This window comes from Pan paniscus, chromosome 17 (assembly GCF_029289425.2).
Source record: "Pan paniscus chromosome 17, NHGRI_mPanPan1-v2.0_pri, whole genome shotgun sequence".
Lineage (NCBI taxonomy): Eukaryota > Metazoa > Chordata > Mammalia > Primates > Hominidae > Pan > Pan paniscus.
In genome coordinates, this window is record NC_073266.2 from 48,413,047 (window position 1) to 48,427,964 (window position 14,918).

General features: G+C 35.7%; 1 protein-coding gene across 1 annotated transcript in view; it reads right to left on the minus strand.

The window, feature by feature from the left end:
• DSC3 (desmocollin 3) overlaps positions 1–14,918 on the minus strand; it is a 53,951-nt gene that overhangs the window by 18,620 nt on the left and 20,413 nt on the right. The window contains exons 7-11 of the mRNA XM_003830264.7: positions 14,572–14,738; positions 10,893–11,027; positions 10,299–10,484; positions 521–777; positions 269–411 (exon numbers count right to left, since the gene is read on the minus strand). Of these exons, the coding sequence (XP_003830312.2) occupies positions 269–411; positions 521–777; positions 10,299–10,484; positions 10,893–11,027; positions 14,572–14,738 (888 nt within the window). The remainder of the gene's footprint in view (positions 1–268; positions 412–520; positions 778–10,298; positions 10,485–10,892; positions 11,028–14,571; positions 14,739–14,918) is intronic.

The following is a 14,918-nucleotide window of genomic DNA, read 5'->3' on the forward strand; positions in this document are numbered from 1 at the left end:
TAGATTTCAGTTTTATTTTTGTCCTCTAGCATAGAAATACATAAGAATTTAAGGTCCTGCCCCATTGGGGATATAAAGATAAATAAAACATGGCTTCTTGTCACCAAACAGTTTCACCTTGTGAGATAATTAAGAGAGACAGAAAGAGTCTTTAAAGTAATTTCGAAGAATTCCATATACTTACCACCAAAATAAATCTGCATAAGAATAATTACATTTTATTCTCTAATTCCTTTATAGAATACCAGATTAAAACTTTTTTTTTTACCTTTGTCTATTGCCAGAACTGTAATATTATACAACTCATTTTTGGGAGTTTCGACCTCCCTATCCAGGATTTTGGAAGTTATGATTGACCCTGAAATTTCATCAATGGTGATCCAACCTTTAGGATCATGCAATTTTTTGTACCTGTTAATAAAAATAAATAGTCTTTAGCATCAGAAAATGTTTTCAAATAAGTTACTATCTCAATGATTACAAGTACATTATTAGTATGTGGTTATAGATTTATTTTTACCTTAAACCATTGCCATTTCTATTTTCGGGGTCATATGCCTTATAGCCGTTGATCTTTGACCCCACTGCTAAGTTTTCTTTAATCCGCACATATTGGGCTGCAGGAGTGCATTCAGGCCCCTCATCCAGATCCCTCACATGAACTGTAACCAAGGCTCTGTTCAAGGCTGTCACTCTGGGAATATCTCTAGCAAATGGCGCTTCATTGTTTACTCCAATTTCCAGGTTCACTTGACGGTTTTCTTCATAATTCAGTGGCTTTAAAATAAAGTCCATGTATATCAGTGTCAGTGTAAAATACATCTGGCATTTCAAATGGCAAGTGAACATTTGTCATTCTGACCCGTGCTGCATAAATTCTATGTTCACATTTTGTTAATACTGACTTTTATCCCTTGCTAAAAAGAGAGTGGATCCCGTGCTAAGCCTCTACCAAGAATGGTCCAACACCTTCTGCAGGTAGTTTCATAGAGTTGGACAAACGAAATTCCTGAAATATTTTTATATTTCACTCTTACTAAGGAAAATTACTCTGATTTAAAAAGTAATGCAAACAGATGACAGTATTCTTATGGTCCTGCTTGGAGCACTGTCTAACAGGCTGGGCTAAGGGTCATCTGAGTATGGGAAGGTGCCTTTATTTGGCTTATCAGTTACTACTGACTATGGCCCAGGCATTTTATAACTCTTGTAAAGTTTGATGTTGACTTTCACAAAACCAAAAGTTGCAATGATTTCATTTTCTGTCTCATAGAAAAGATATCCCCAATATTTTATTTTATTTTATTTTATTTTTGAGACAGAGTCTTGCCTCGTTCTGTCACCCAGGCTGGAGAGCAGTGGCGCAATCTTGGCTTACTGCAACCTCTGCCTCTTTGATTCAAGCGATTCTCCTGCCTCAGCCTCCCATGTAGCTGGGACTACAGGCACGTGCCACCGTACTCAGCTAATTTTTGTATTTTTTTCTTTAGTAAAGATGGGGTTCTGCCATCTTAGTCAGGCTGGTCTCGAACTCCTGAACTCAGGTGATCCACCTCCCTTGGCATCCCAAAATGCTGGGATTACAGGCGTGAACCACCATGCCCGGCCCCAAATGTGTGTTTTAATTGCCCTCTAAGGCATCTAACTGAGCCATCTAATTGCTGCTTTGCTTTTATCAAAATCCATCCAGAGTCTCATTTCTTCTTAGGAATCAACTTGTCTTTTTGCTGGTTCCTTCATGAATGAGTTAAAACCTTTATCCATCCATGCCCACTACCTATTTTTATGAAAATTACATTTCTGAAAACTTGAGAATTATACTTTGGCATTGTCTATAATTTATCCAATGAAACGTTCACAGTGGATACACAGAGGAGTAAGGGAAATACTATGTGACTGATTTTAATTATCATTGAATCTAAGGCACTACTCTAACAGTGAAAATAAACTCACTAAATCCTCATGACATTATGAAGTAAGTATTATTGACCTCATCCTCATTTTACAGAGCAGAAAACGGGAAAAGGAGATAAACTGATTTTTTTTAAGACCAAAAGATAATCATTTGAGCTTGAATTTGAAGCCAGGTAGTCTGACCTGAGTCCATTTCCTTAGCCTACACTATAATCCCTCTGCTATCGTGTGCTGCTTAATTGGCTCACTGATCTCTAAAAAATTTCCAAATCAATCTTTGACTAAAATTCAGTTTTAGATAACAAATCAAGTAAAACCCATAAAACATTATGTTACACTGTACTATAAAGTTGAAGCACTTTTTCTTCAATTTCTCTTTCTGCTTATCAAAACAATCACTGGCTACACATTGAACAAAATCAAAACTGGTGAATAAAATTATTTTAAATCTTTCTCCACACCTAGGTATTAACAGAGTAAGACACTAGTATCACGAGTCCACTAAAAAGTCAAGAAAGTTTCTGAATCTTAGAATCTACAAAATGTATGTAAAACCTTTTTTTATTTTGTATGTATATCCCAGAAACTGGAGAGTCAAGGAAAAAAATATTAATATCTGTTCCTTTGATGCTGATGAATACTGCTTCACACATTTCATGTGCTGGTGTGATCACACAGAGAGTAAGAGCAACTGCTGGCAATGAGAAATGGATGGAAATATAGAGAACAGCTGCTGCACTGGAGGAGGTGCAACTATTCAATCCAGAAACACTCGCTGAATCCTTGGAGTTTCTTTGTCCCATTTTTCGAGGCTTAAGATGGATATTGTCTTAGTAGCTTAAAACTTTCCAAAATTAAAAATCTGGTGAGATGAAATCCTAAAGATTAATGGGATTAGTTAATCTCGTTAATAGGAAAGCCTGTAAATTCTCTTCCACCTCAGGGTACGTTTTTGTTTCGCCACTTAAAAAAAGTGCTTAAAAATATCCACATCTGCACTGAGATGTTAACAACTCCCTAGAAAATGTAGAGTTGTGGAAATAGAGCTGAGGACTCTCCATGTTGAGAAGGACCAAGAATAATACTATCCTCACTCAAGCCCATATGCGTCACTGCTGCTGCTCCAATGGACAGAAGCCACTGAGATGGAATGAGTTTACCCAGAACTCAGCAAAAGGCTGTATCACTCATGCTTTGTGGTTACAGAAAAGTTATCTATTTTGCAACATTATAACACTAGTCTCAAGGACATAGCATAACTTTTTAAAATAAAATAATAATATCCCACAGTTTACCAAGTGCTGTTACTTTCAATATTATATTTGAAGAGCTATTAGGGAGGCAGAAAGAAGTATTGTTCCCATTTTACAGATAACACAGAGGCCAACTTTCCAAGATCACACAGCTGTGGAAAACAATTTAACATAGTGCTTGACAGCGTATAGTTAGAGTCAAAGAGCTAGGTTCAAATTCTGTCTACACTACATCCTAGCTGTGTGGCATTGGGAAAGTTATTTAGTCTCTTTAACTCTTCTCTTCTGTGAAATTGTTGTAAGAATGACATTTAACACTACAGCATAAAATAAGGCTTTACACTAAATTCTGAGTAATCTCTCAAGCTGTCACAGAGGCGAATGAAGGGAATAAATGCTGTATGTTTTTGTTAACAGCCAATATATTGCAATAAAAGGAGACGCTAACTAGTAAGACAATGTTTGCAAGCTTTATTCAGCTAAAAGTATACCAGAGCAATTCTTGGTTTGGCCTACTGATTACTTAACTCTTTGCGGTATAAAGGAATGAATAACGTGCACTCTTTCCCTGGATATAATTCTGACTACCAAGGAAGAACCAGGGCATTGGAAGAGGAGGATTCCTTTAGAGTTAACAACATAGTGATGTCATTCTTTAATCAGTACTCAAAAGGTTAGTCATCATTAGGTACATAGCCTACATGACAGAAACATGGATTTTGAACACCCTGATTATACAGTGTTTGATTTTCAAATAAAAGATGACTCACTGAGATTAAAAAGTACTTAAAGATGCCAGGCACGGTGGCTCACGTCTGTAATCCTAGCACTTTGGGAGGCCAAGGCGGGCGGATTGCCTGAGCTCAGGAGTTCGAGACCAGCCTGGGCAACACGGTGAAACCCCATCTCTACTAAAATACAAAAAATTAGCTGGGCATGGAGGCATGCGCCTGTAGTCCCAGCTGCTTGGGAGGCTGAGGCAGGAGAATTGCGACAGAATAAGACTCCATCTTCAAAAAAAAAAAAGTACTTAAAGACGTGATTTAACCACACAATCACAACTCTTTCCCAAGGAAAAGAATAAGATACTTTCAAAGACTAGCATGGCTATCAAAGGAGCCCTGTGATAATTCAGCTTTTCTAAGGGTTTGGATAAAATATGAAAAGGATAACACGACATGGCAAAAGCAAATTTTATTAATCAAAATGTTAGCAAACAGTATGAATGACTCAAAGGAAAAGAGAAGGTACGATTAGCAAACGAGCTAGTAATGTCAGAAGAAGAATATAATTTAAAAAGTAAACTCCCAAAAGTAGAAATGAATTAAGGTTCCAAGAAGAGAAGATCCTCTTGTGCAAATGAAGTAATGGCTTTATCAAGCTAAGTAACTCAAGTAATGGAAAAGAGGCGACATAAGGGAAGCAAGGACACCAAGCCAGAAGGAGAACAGCTCAGGGATTATGAATAAGAGCTCCCCACCAGAGAGATCTGGGTTTGTATCTTGGCTGTATGAACAGAGTTATCTCTCCTAGATAGTCTGGACATTCAACACCTGACTGTGGGGTACAAATCACCTATCCTAGCTGCATGGACTGCAGCATGTTATTTCTCGTTGATTCAGTCTACTCATCTGGAAATGAGAAGAATTAGAATAACAACCACATGGGCTTGTTTTGGAAAGATAAACAAATCTTTTAATTCAATGTTTTTTGGGAAGTTTTGTGGGATACTGTTTCAGAGATGGAAAAAAAGAAGGAAATAAATTATTTTTATGAAGCAAGCATAAAATTGATAGTAAAAACTTAATAGCAATTATAGAAAAGGAAAAACTATGGTAAATCCTTTTTGTGGATATGGATGTAAATCCTAGACAGAAATTAGACAAAACAGCTGAAAAAAATGAAATTACAATCTTGGCTATGACTTATGAGAAAAATGCTAATTCTCTCCTACTCTTTCTATGAAATTAATATAATTGTAAAAACATCAAAAGAGATATTTTTAAACTTAGGAGCTGATTTGAAAGTTCACATGGAAGAACAAACAAGGAAGATATTCATAAGAAAAAAATCCACAAAGGAAGATCACTAGGTAAGAGTGGCATGGAACACTGCAAATACTAAAATGCATATTATACATTTGATATTCTTAAATAGCTAGCAATAATACAGCAGCATATAGATGCTAATTAATAAACGATAAATTAACAGTACAAAAGAGAATGTCAATAACAAACTCAAATATACATGTATCTTATTTTATGACAAAGAAAATATGTCAAAATTTGAATTGTATTGGAACAGATACAAAAACTAAAATTCGATTCATATCACAATTGTTCTAGGATAAATTTCATACAGATCAAAAATTTAACTGGATAGATAATTAAACAATAATAATGTAGAAGAATTTCAGATAAAATGCTTTCATAATGTCAATACCATGATAATGACACAAATCTCACAACCACAGAAGCCTCTGATAAATTGTGACCAAGCAAGCCCTGCCAACAAAACAAATCCTGGAGGTCAAAAACCAACACAAGCAAACTTATAAAACAATAAAAATTGGTAAAAATATTTGCAAAAATATTTCCTTCCGTAAAACTCTTATAAATAAATAGTTAATAGATAAGAAGAGCAAAACATAGAAAGTGGCTAAAAGACAGGACTAGTGAGCTTGAAGATATAAAATATATTCAATGGCGTCTTCATATAAAAGGAATGCTCAGCTACACTGAAACACCATTTTTTTGCTATTCAACCGATAAATATCAAAACTTGATAATGTAATTGGCAATTATTTTACAACAGGCATGTGTGTACATTTCTGATGAGCATGTCAACATGCACCACCTTTCTGGAGGACAATCAGGCAATAAAGCAACCACAGAAAAAAATAGCCATGTCCTTGACTAAGCAATTCCATTTCTAGAAATTTATCCTACATTTACATTGTAGTATATTCATTGTAGTATATTTTGAAATAATAAAAAAATTAGAATTTCCATTGATATGGCCTAAATTTCCATTTATAATGAACTAGTTAAATAATAATTTACATTCATATGATGGATATTTTACTGTAATGTCTAAAATAGATAGCTGTAAAAAATGGCAAAACTGTTTACATACTGATATGTAATGACTTCAGGGAAAAGTTGTTGAATGAAGAAAAGTACAGAATAAGGAATACAGAATATTCATAGGTGTGGTCTAAACGTCCATAGATATGGAACTGGTTAAAAAAATATGGTATGTCCATACCATACCATGAAATATTTCCAATGTATATGTAATGAACTCAAGAGATATGTTAATTGAAGTAAAATATATTTGTTTTTAAAAAAGAAACATGATAAGATTACTTAAACATGTTTGTGTATATATAAAATACCTTTTGAATAATACACAGGAAACAGGTGGCATGTATTAATTCTTCCAAGCAGAGCGGAGTGGCTGACAGACCAAGTAAAAGTGAGACGTTTTACACCATGCTTTTTGTTTCTTTTGGACTTTGAATTTTTGTTTCTTTTGAACTTTGAACTAATGAACTGCTTACTGAAAATTTGAAAATTAGTGGCCTTATTATTAAATAAATGTAATAAAGAATCAATTGACATTTAAAGCAATTAAATGAGATACTACAGGTTAAGCACTTGGCAAAGTGTCTGGCATTTAGTAAATAATAAATGTTAGCCATTATTGTTAATTTGTGTTTAACATGAAGTATGAATTTGAGAATATAATTAGATTTCATGACAAGGGGCTGCAGATGTAATATATTCTGTGACATATTGAATACAAACTGCCTTGTGGGCTTAATGAGGTATGGCATGCAGTAATGGAAAGATAATTAATTTGGGAACAAAATAGACCAGGTTTGTGTTCCAGGGTGGATCGTTAATATATGCTTGACTTCGAGGAAGTTATTTACCTTCATCAGCCTTAGGTGGTTGTTGTGTTTTTGGGGTTTGCCTTTTTTTAAAAATCAATGTAAAATAGGGATAACAACACCTTGTCATATAGGGGATATGAAAACTATGTACAACTTATGTAAAGTGCCTAGCATTTTCTGTGACATAAAAGGAACTTGATTCATGGTAACTACTTTTAAAATTTTTAAAATATTAAAACTATTTCCTTCATGTAGAAACTAGGATGTAATATCAAATATAAGGGTAACTATCTTATGTTTTAAAATAATGGAAATAAATGTATGTAAATGTATTGGGGAAATTTTTGATACTCTCCAGATGTGAAATTAGGTTAATCTGAACCAAAAACAAAGCAGTAAAATATTATTATCTAACTGCTGCCCATTCTGAGTAGCACTCTGGAGAATCCTGGAGTGCTACTCAGAAATGAAACAAATGCATGTCAGTCACATGGAATGAGAAATATTCTATGATATAGGTTATAACTTCCAATCACCTTTGGAAATGTTTTTCTTAATACCTCTATGGTCCCAACTCCTTGGACAAAAAAACATACAAAAGAACATTGAGTACATATACTCATTGATTAGGCCTTTTTAAAAATTAGAGTATATTCTTTTGAAAAAGTTTGCTAGAGATCATTTTGTATTGGTCAAAAAAACTTACAAATAGAAATGTAATTCCTAGTGGTATTTAAATTTTATATCGTCTAAGCAAGACAAAACCTCTGATATTAAATAATAACAATAATGATAGAGTTTCTCCACATGGATCTTGAACAACGGCCTTGAGAGAGACTGGAGAAGCTGCCTTCTGACCAAGGAGCAGATAGACAGCACACCAAAAGGTCTGAGCTTGGGTCTCTGACAGAAGCTACTGTAGTTACATCATCTGCCCTTCCCAAATCTTAAACTATTCCTTTGACTTATTTGCAGGAGAAACCAAGGCTTGGTGGGGGTGAGGTAGGAGATCAGCAGGACTTGTTTTCTGAGCACCAGTCATGACCCTGCTGATTAAAACAGAATCTCATCGAAACAGTATGCAGTCAAGAAACCAGCCACAATCAGTTAAACCAAGAAGATGAGGACAGAGACCTCTAGTTGACCTCAATGCTCATTATATGCTAATTATAATGCATTAGCATGCTAAAAGACATTCCCACCAGCGCCATGATGGTTTACAAATGCCACGGTAATGCCCAGAAGTTACCTGGTATGATCTAAAAGGGGAGAAACCCTCAGTTCCAGGAACTCCTGCCAGTTTTCCAGAAAATTCATGAATAACCCACCCCTTATTTAGCATATAATTAAGGAGTAGTTATAAATACAGCTAGCCAGCAATCCACAATTGCTACTCTGCCTAGGGAGTAGCCCTGCTCTGTCTGTGAAGCCACCATTTTCCTTTGTCTGTTGCTCTAATAAGCTTGCTTTGCTTTCACTTTACTCTATTGTCTTGCTCTTGAATTCTTTTCCAGGTGAAGCCAGGAACCCTCTGGGCTGAGCCCCAATTTTGGGATTTGCCTGCATCAGGAGGAAGAGGGGAGAAGGGTGTCCAGGAGAACATTTAACAGAACATCTGTGGCAATCACATCAATTCGAAACATATGCCTGTACTACCTAAGTGTTCAGCCTTGGAAACTGTATGAGATATACAGTAGCCCTTTTCAGAACAATTATACACCACAGCCCCTCAGCCAGTTCCCATGTGTGCTGATAGATTCACATCTCAAGATTCAAAGATTTGGCTCTTCAGATTCAGGTTTCCCTCTAAAACCAGAGGGCTCCCTCAGCAGACAGCAGGCACAGCCCAATCCAGAAGTGTGGTGAATTTAAGGATCCCTGGGTGAAACCTTCAACCAGTGGGGCCTGGGTACTGAGAAGGGATGTGAGGGGTAAATACCCCAAGTATCCATTTTTGAGGGGATAATTATGAGGCAAGTTCTACATGGTTTCTTGTATGGATGAACACCAAAGATGACTAGCTCAATAATGCAGACTAGATTGGCTTTTCCTCCTTCCCTATCTTATTTCCCCATTTTAACATTGGCTTCCTGGGACACACTTCCTAAATACATTCCCATGTTCAGGTCTTTGTCTTGCATTCTACTTTCTGGAGAGTCCAAATAAAGACTAGATTGATTTGGACTAATAAAAAACAAAAGCAATCAGTGGTATTTTCTTATTTCCTTTCCTATTACTCTCAACTATAAAGCATAATGGTTTTTTTTAAGTACTTGGTTTTAGTATTCAATTTGAGCAGATCATATTATAGAAAAATAAAATAGGGAGGCTTGATGTCAAGAGTCTATATTTGACTCTTCACATCTGGACAGAACTTGCCAAGTCTTAGTATAGGAGCCTTGGAAATTTTTACAGAGGAAATAATTGCAAATAGAGGTGTTTGTGTACCAAAGATGCCACTTTACTATTTTTGGCAGATAAGCCTCTTTCACTCAATGAATGACCTCTATTCTTGTCCACAGGACAATATTAATTTTTGTTTTGTTCTGGGCTAGAAGTATAAAACCAATGATCCTTTTCAAACAGATCCCTTCCTACCCTCATAACCTGGATCCTAGAATGTACCAGCAACACCAAATATACAACATACTGAACAAAAAATAAGTTCATTCATTGCTGTTTGAGATAATACTAAATTTCATTGTGAATATCACCTTTAAAAGGATCAGATACAACCAGGCATATATTATAGAGAAAATGAGAAGAATATGGGTTTGTATGTCACATCATGTAAGAATTAAGAAATTGAGAATATTTATCTTACAGAAAGTAAGTCTCAAATGAACATAGCAGCCTTTTCAAAAGAATTATAGCTTTTCTGAATAGCATTAGAGGAAGAATCAGAACCAAACATATGAGTTATAGAAAAAATAACCTGGACACAGTAGAAGTAAGAACTTCTGAGAACCAAAGCATTTCAAATGTGGGATAAGTGGCCAATGGAGCTATGGAGATCCTTATAAATGAGAATGTTCAAGCAGAAGCTAGGTGACTAGCAATCAGCAATAAAATTACAGAAGACACACAGGCATGAGATTGGAATAGTGGTTTAAATAGATTTTAAATTCTCTTCCAACTTGCAGAGTCTATGGTCTGAAACTATTTAGTTGATTAAATTATTAGGTAACTAAAACCTGTTAATTTGCTAAGTTGTCAACTATACATTACTGTACCTTTACAACAGAAAGAACACCTTCATTAGTTTCTTTGTCTGTGCTGATTTTGAAATGTCCATTTTCATTTCCCTTTAAAATGGTAAAATTGACTCTCCAATTGGCAGTGTTAATTAAATCCTTATCTTCTATAGGTATTCGTAAGATTTCCACATTGAATGCATTTTCCTCTACAAATGCCTCATACTGAAACAGAAAGAAGTCATTGAAAATTGAAATTTTATTTTATAGACAACTTTAAAAAAAGTTTCTTCCATTCCAAAAATACTTACCATTATAATTTTATATAGATTATTTTAAAACTATGAATCGTAAACACTATTGTTTCATTAAGGGTTATCTTTTAAATAAAAGAAAAGTTTCATTACAAATGAAGACTCATGTTACTGGCCTTTGACAGAAGGGAGATAATAGAAACACTAATATGAATAAATAAAATAAATTTACATATCACTTGTTTAAACTTTAATTTTATTCATAAAATACATATACGTCAAAGTATGATACTTCCTGAAGTATTAATTTTATTAATTCAGTTTAAATAAAAAATGATAGCAGATAAGACAGAGGCAGATTTTGATGTTATATACTTACAGCATTTTGTCTGAAAGTGGGTGCATTATCATTTGAATCTGTTACTGTTATGATACAAGTTGATGTGCCTATCAATCCAAAAAACTGGCCATCCATGTCTTGTACTTTCATTATCAATGAGTACTTGTCTACAACCTGGAAACAAAGCAAATATTTAACTAGTCTTGAAAAATTTTTGGTAGATTTATAAATGAAACCTCAATTGCACACTCACTCACTCACATACACACACATCTGTGTGTTTCTGTGCTTTTACCTGATTTCCATATTTGCACAGACTCTAGGAATTTGATAGACAAGGATAAAGCTGAAGAGGCAGGCAGAGATTAAATTACAAAGACCTGTACTCAGAAATGATGCTTTAAGTAACAGGTAATAGTGAAAAGGTTTTTGGAAGTCATAGGGGCAGCACAAAATAAGAATATTTGAGTTTTGTTTTGTTTTGTTTTGAGACGGAGTCTCATACCGTCACCCAGGTTGGTGTGCAGTGGCACGATCTTGGCTCACTGCAACCTCCGCCTCCTGAGTTCAAATGATTCTCCTGCCTCAGCCTCCCTAGTAGCTGGGATTACAGGTGCCCACCACCATGCCCAGCTAATTTTTTGTATTTTTGTAGAGACGGGGTTTCACCATGTTGGCCAGACTGGTCTCAAACTCCCGATCTCGTGATTCACCCGCCTCGGGCTCCCAAAGTGCTAGGATTACAGGCATAAGGCAGCACACCCAGCCAGAACATTTGAGTTTTAAAAAAATATATCCTTAAGGAAGTTTTGGCATAATTTGGAGAAAGCCAAAAAATCAAAGCAGTTAGTTGAAACTCCCCTGCAGCAATCATCTAAAACAGGTGGCTTAGGCCAGCGCAGTGGCTCACACCTGTAAACCCAGCACTTTGGGAGGCCAACATAGAAGGATCGCTCAAGGCCAGGAGTTTGAGACAGACATGGGCAATATAGCAAGACCTCATCTCTACAAAAAAATAAAAATTTAGCTGGGCACGGTGGTATGTGTCCGTACTCCCAAGCTACTTGAGGTGCTGAGGCGGATGGACCCTTGAGTGGGAGTTTGAGGTAACAGTGAGTTATGATCACGCCACAGCACTGCAGCCTGAGCGACAGAGCTAGATCTCTTCTCTAAACAACAAACAAATAAATAAATAGGGCAAGTGTCCCAAATCTGAGGCAGTAGCAATGAGGACAAAGAGAAAGGATGGCAGGAAATTTACTTGGGAGTTAGAATGGAGTAGGACTTAACAGTAAATTCTATATGCAAGTTAAGAGAGAATGATTTTCAGGTGTCCCACTTGGAGAGATAGGAAAACAGGTGCATCATCAAACAATACAAGAAATGCAGGAGAACAATTCTCGGAGGAAGTAAACACTATTGAGGTTGGCAAAGGGGTAGAAATACTGAGTTTTGTTTTGCATATGTTGAATCTTATGTGCCTAAAGGAAATCTAAGGAGTAAAGTCCAAAAGGCACCTGGATATATGGCCTCATATGTACAGAAGAGATCATGACTAGAAATGTCTACCCAGAAGTCATCAGTATCTAGATGGTGGTTGAAATTATGGCAGGAATCAGATTATTCAATTCAGGAGAGGCTGCAGGATGAGAAGAGCCTCGGATGTAAGGACCTACAGTATTTCTAGCATGGAAGGAATAAGAAGACTATACAAAGGACACTAAAAAGGAAAGATCAGAGAAGCAGGAGGAAGACCAGAAATCTAAGGGAAGAGAGAGTTTTAACAAGTGTCAGCAATAGACAAGGACTTAAGGTTGCTGTTAGATTTGCAAAAAATGAAATTTTGCAGATGGTGTGGTGATGGTGAATTGAAGTCATTAATTTGTGGTACAATCATCTTTGTGGCCTTCCTCTTTTATTTTACTGTTCGTTAGTCATGCTTTCATTCTTTTATTTTTCTTCATTTTTTTGTTTCCCTCTATCTCTTCCCTCAGTCTTTATTTTACTTGATCTCCCTTCCATACTGAAAGTCAATATTCTAGTCTGGCGCCATGGCTCATGCCTGTAAATTCCAACACTTTGGGAGGCTGAGGCAGGCTTATTGCTTGAGTGCAGGAGTCGAGACCAGCCTAGGCAGCATGGCAAAATCCTGTCTCCACAAACAATAAAAAAATCAGCCAAGCATGGTGGTGTGTCCTATAATCCCAGCTACACAGGAGGCGGAGGTGGGAGGATTGTTTGAGCCCAGGAGGTACAGGTTGCAGTGCACCATGTCTGTGCCATTGCACTTTAGCCTGGGCAAGAGAGCGAGACCCTCTCTCAAAAAAAAGAAAAAAATACAAACAGAGAAAGTAAACCAATATTCCCACCTTAAAATGCTCTTCCCGTATGCTTTAAGAATCCCTGATATTCTTTTTATCTTCCTCTAAATTCACTGTTGTTTTTTTTTTTATCTCCCATGATTTTTACTTTTCATGTTGTTCCCCTCAACGCTCCATGGTTGTTGCCCACAAAATCTGGTAGATTTTTTTCTTCATCAGGAAAGTAGCAGACCTGGGTTTGATCCTAAAACTGTATCTTACAAGTTGTGGACCCCTAAATTTAATTTTTCTAAACCTCATTTTAAAAAATTTGATGACTAAAACCTGTTAACTTGCAAAGTTTCAATTACTCACTTGATTACTACATCATCCCTACAAACTCCACAGATACACAAGCACATTCAGACTTTCCCCTTAAAACTTTCCCACTTACTATTATCCTTATGTATTTTATCTATAACATAAAATGCTCTGGCCCCATAAAAAATAAAAATAACAACAATTAAAACGTTTGTACTACTTCTCAGTACTTTTTATAGATTCCCACCATCTCTCCCTGTTTCTTTGGCATCAAATCCCATTGATTTCTTCCTTATAATATATTTTCTAGTCATATTGACTCTTCTATATAAGGTATTCTAGTTGTAGTGGGAAACATTGAACTATTCCAATAAAGCTATTTTGTCCATATAAAATTGATTCATCTGCCTTAGTCAATAATGCATGATTGCTGACAAAATAGAACAATAAAAACTAAAGATAAGATTCAGTGCAGTAATTTGACTTGAGCAAGTCAATCAATGTTTCTGTCACATTTCTCCTTTATAGATTGGATATAACACGTGTCTAGTCAAACAAATATATTCTAAAGGGCAAATAAAATTATGCATTAAGAAGTTCAATATAAAGCACTAGATACATGACAATATGCTATTATTATCATCCAAAAAAGTGTTTCATATTTTTAATAATCCATCAATTTTATTTCAACTAATCCTTTCCCCACTAAAAGTATATATATCTATAATAATTAAAGTAGAAATCAGGGCATGATCTACACTCATAGAACAAGCAAAATTAATTGTCCTACATGAAAATTGAAACCTTTGCTGAACTGGAACCAACTAGCCACACATAAGAAAAAAAAATTTATAATGAAATTTTTTCTTTTCTCATCCCTTCTAAATGCCAGTTGATGTGCATTTCTAGTCCTTATGGCTACTCTAACATAAGGAAATAGAAATAATATAAAAAACAGAAAAAATTGTTAGGAATTCTTATTGTCTTATGCCTAAAATAAAATTAAACTATTAATCCACAGGATAGCAAGTTATAATAAATGGGGGAGGGAAGCTTAATCCTCAGCGAAATGAAATTCTATGGAGTGTGTGAGCTACCTCTCTGTCCAAATAATGAGAGACTGTGGTGATTACGCCTGTGCTGGGATGCACAGAAAAGAGCCCAGGCGATCTTGGTGTCTGCTGCAAAATGCTGTATTTCAGGCGCGTATGCATTGTGTCCGGTTCATCTCTGTCTGTGGCACAAACCACCCCCACTGTAGTACCTACACATTAAAAAATAAAACAGCCTTTAATTTACAGAATTGTTAAATATACTTTCAAAAGTATCTACAATCTTAAAATGTTAACAATGATGATAGAAACCTAATCTAAAATGTATTTATTACCAGAGTATTATTTCATCTTTAGATAGGACTGAAGAGGATAACTTCAAATTTCTCACA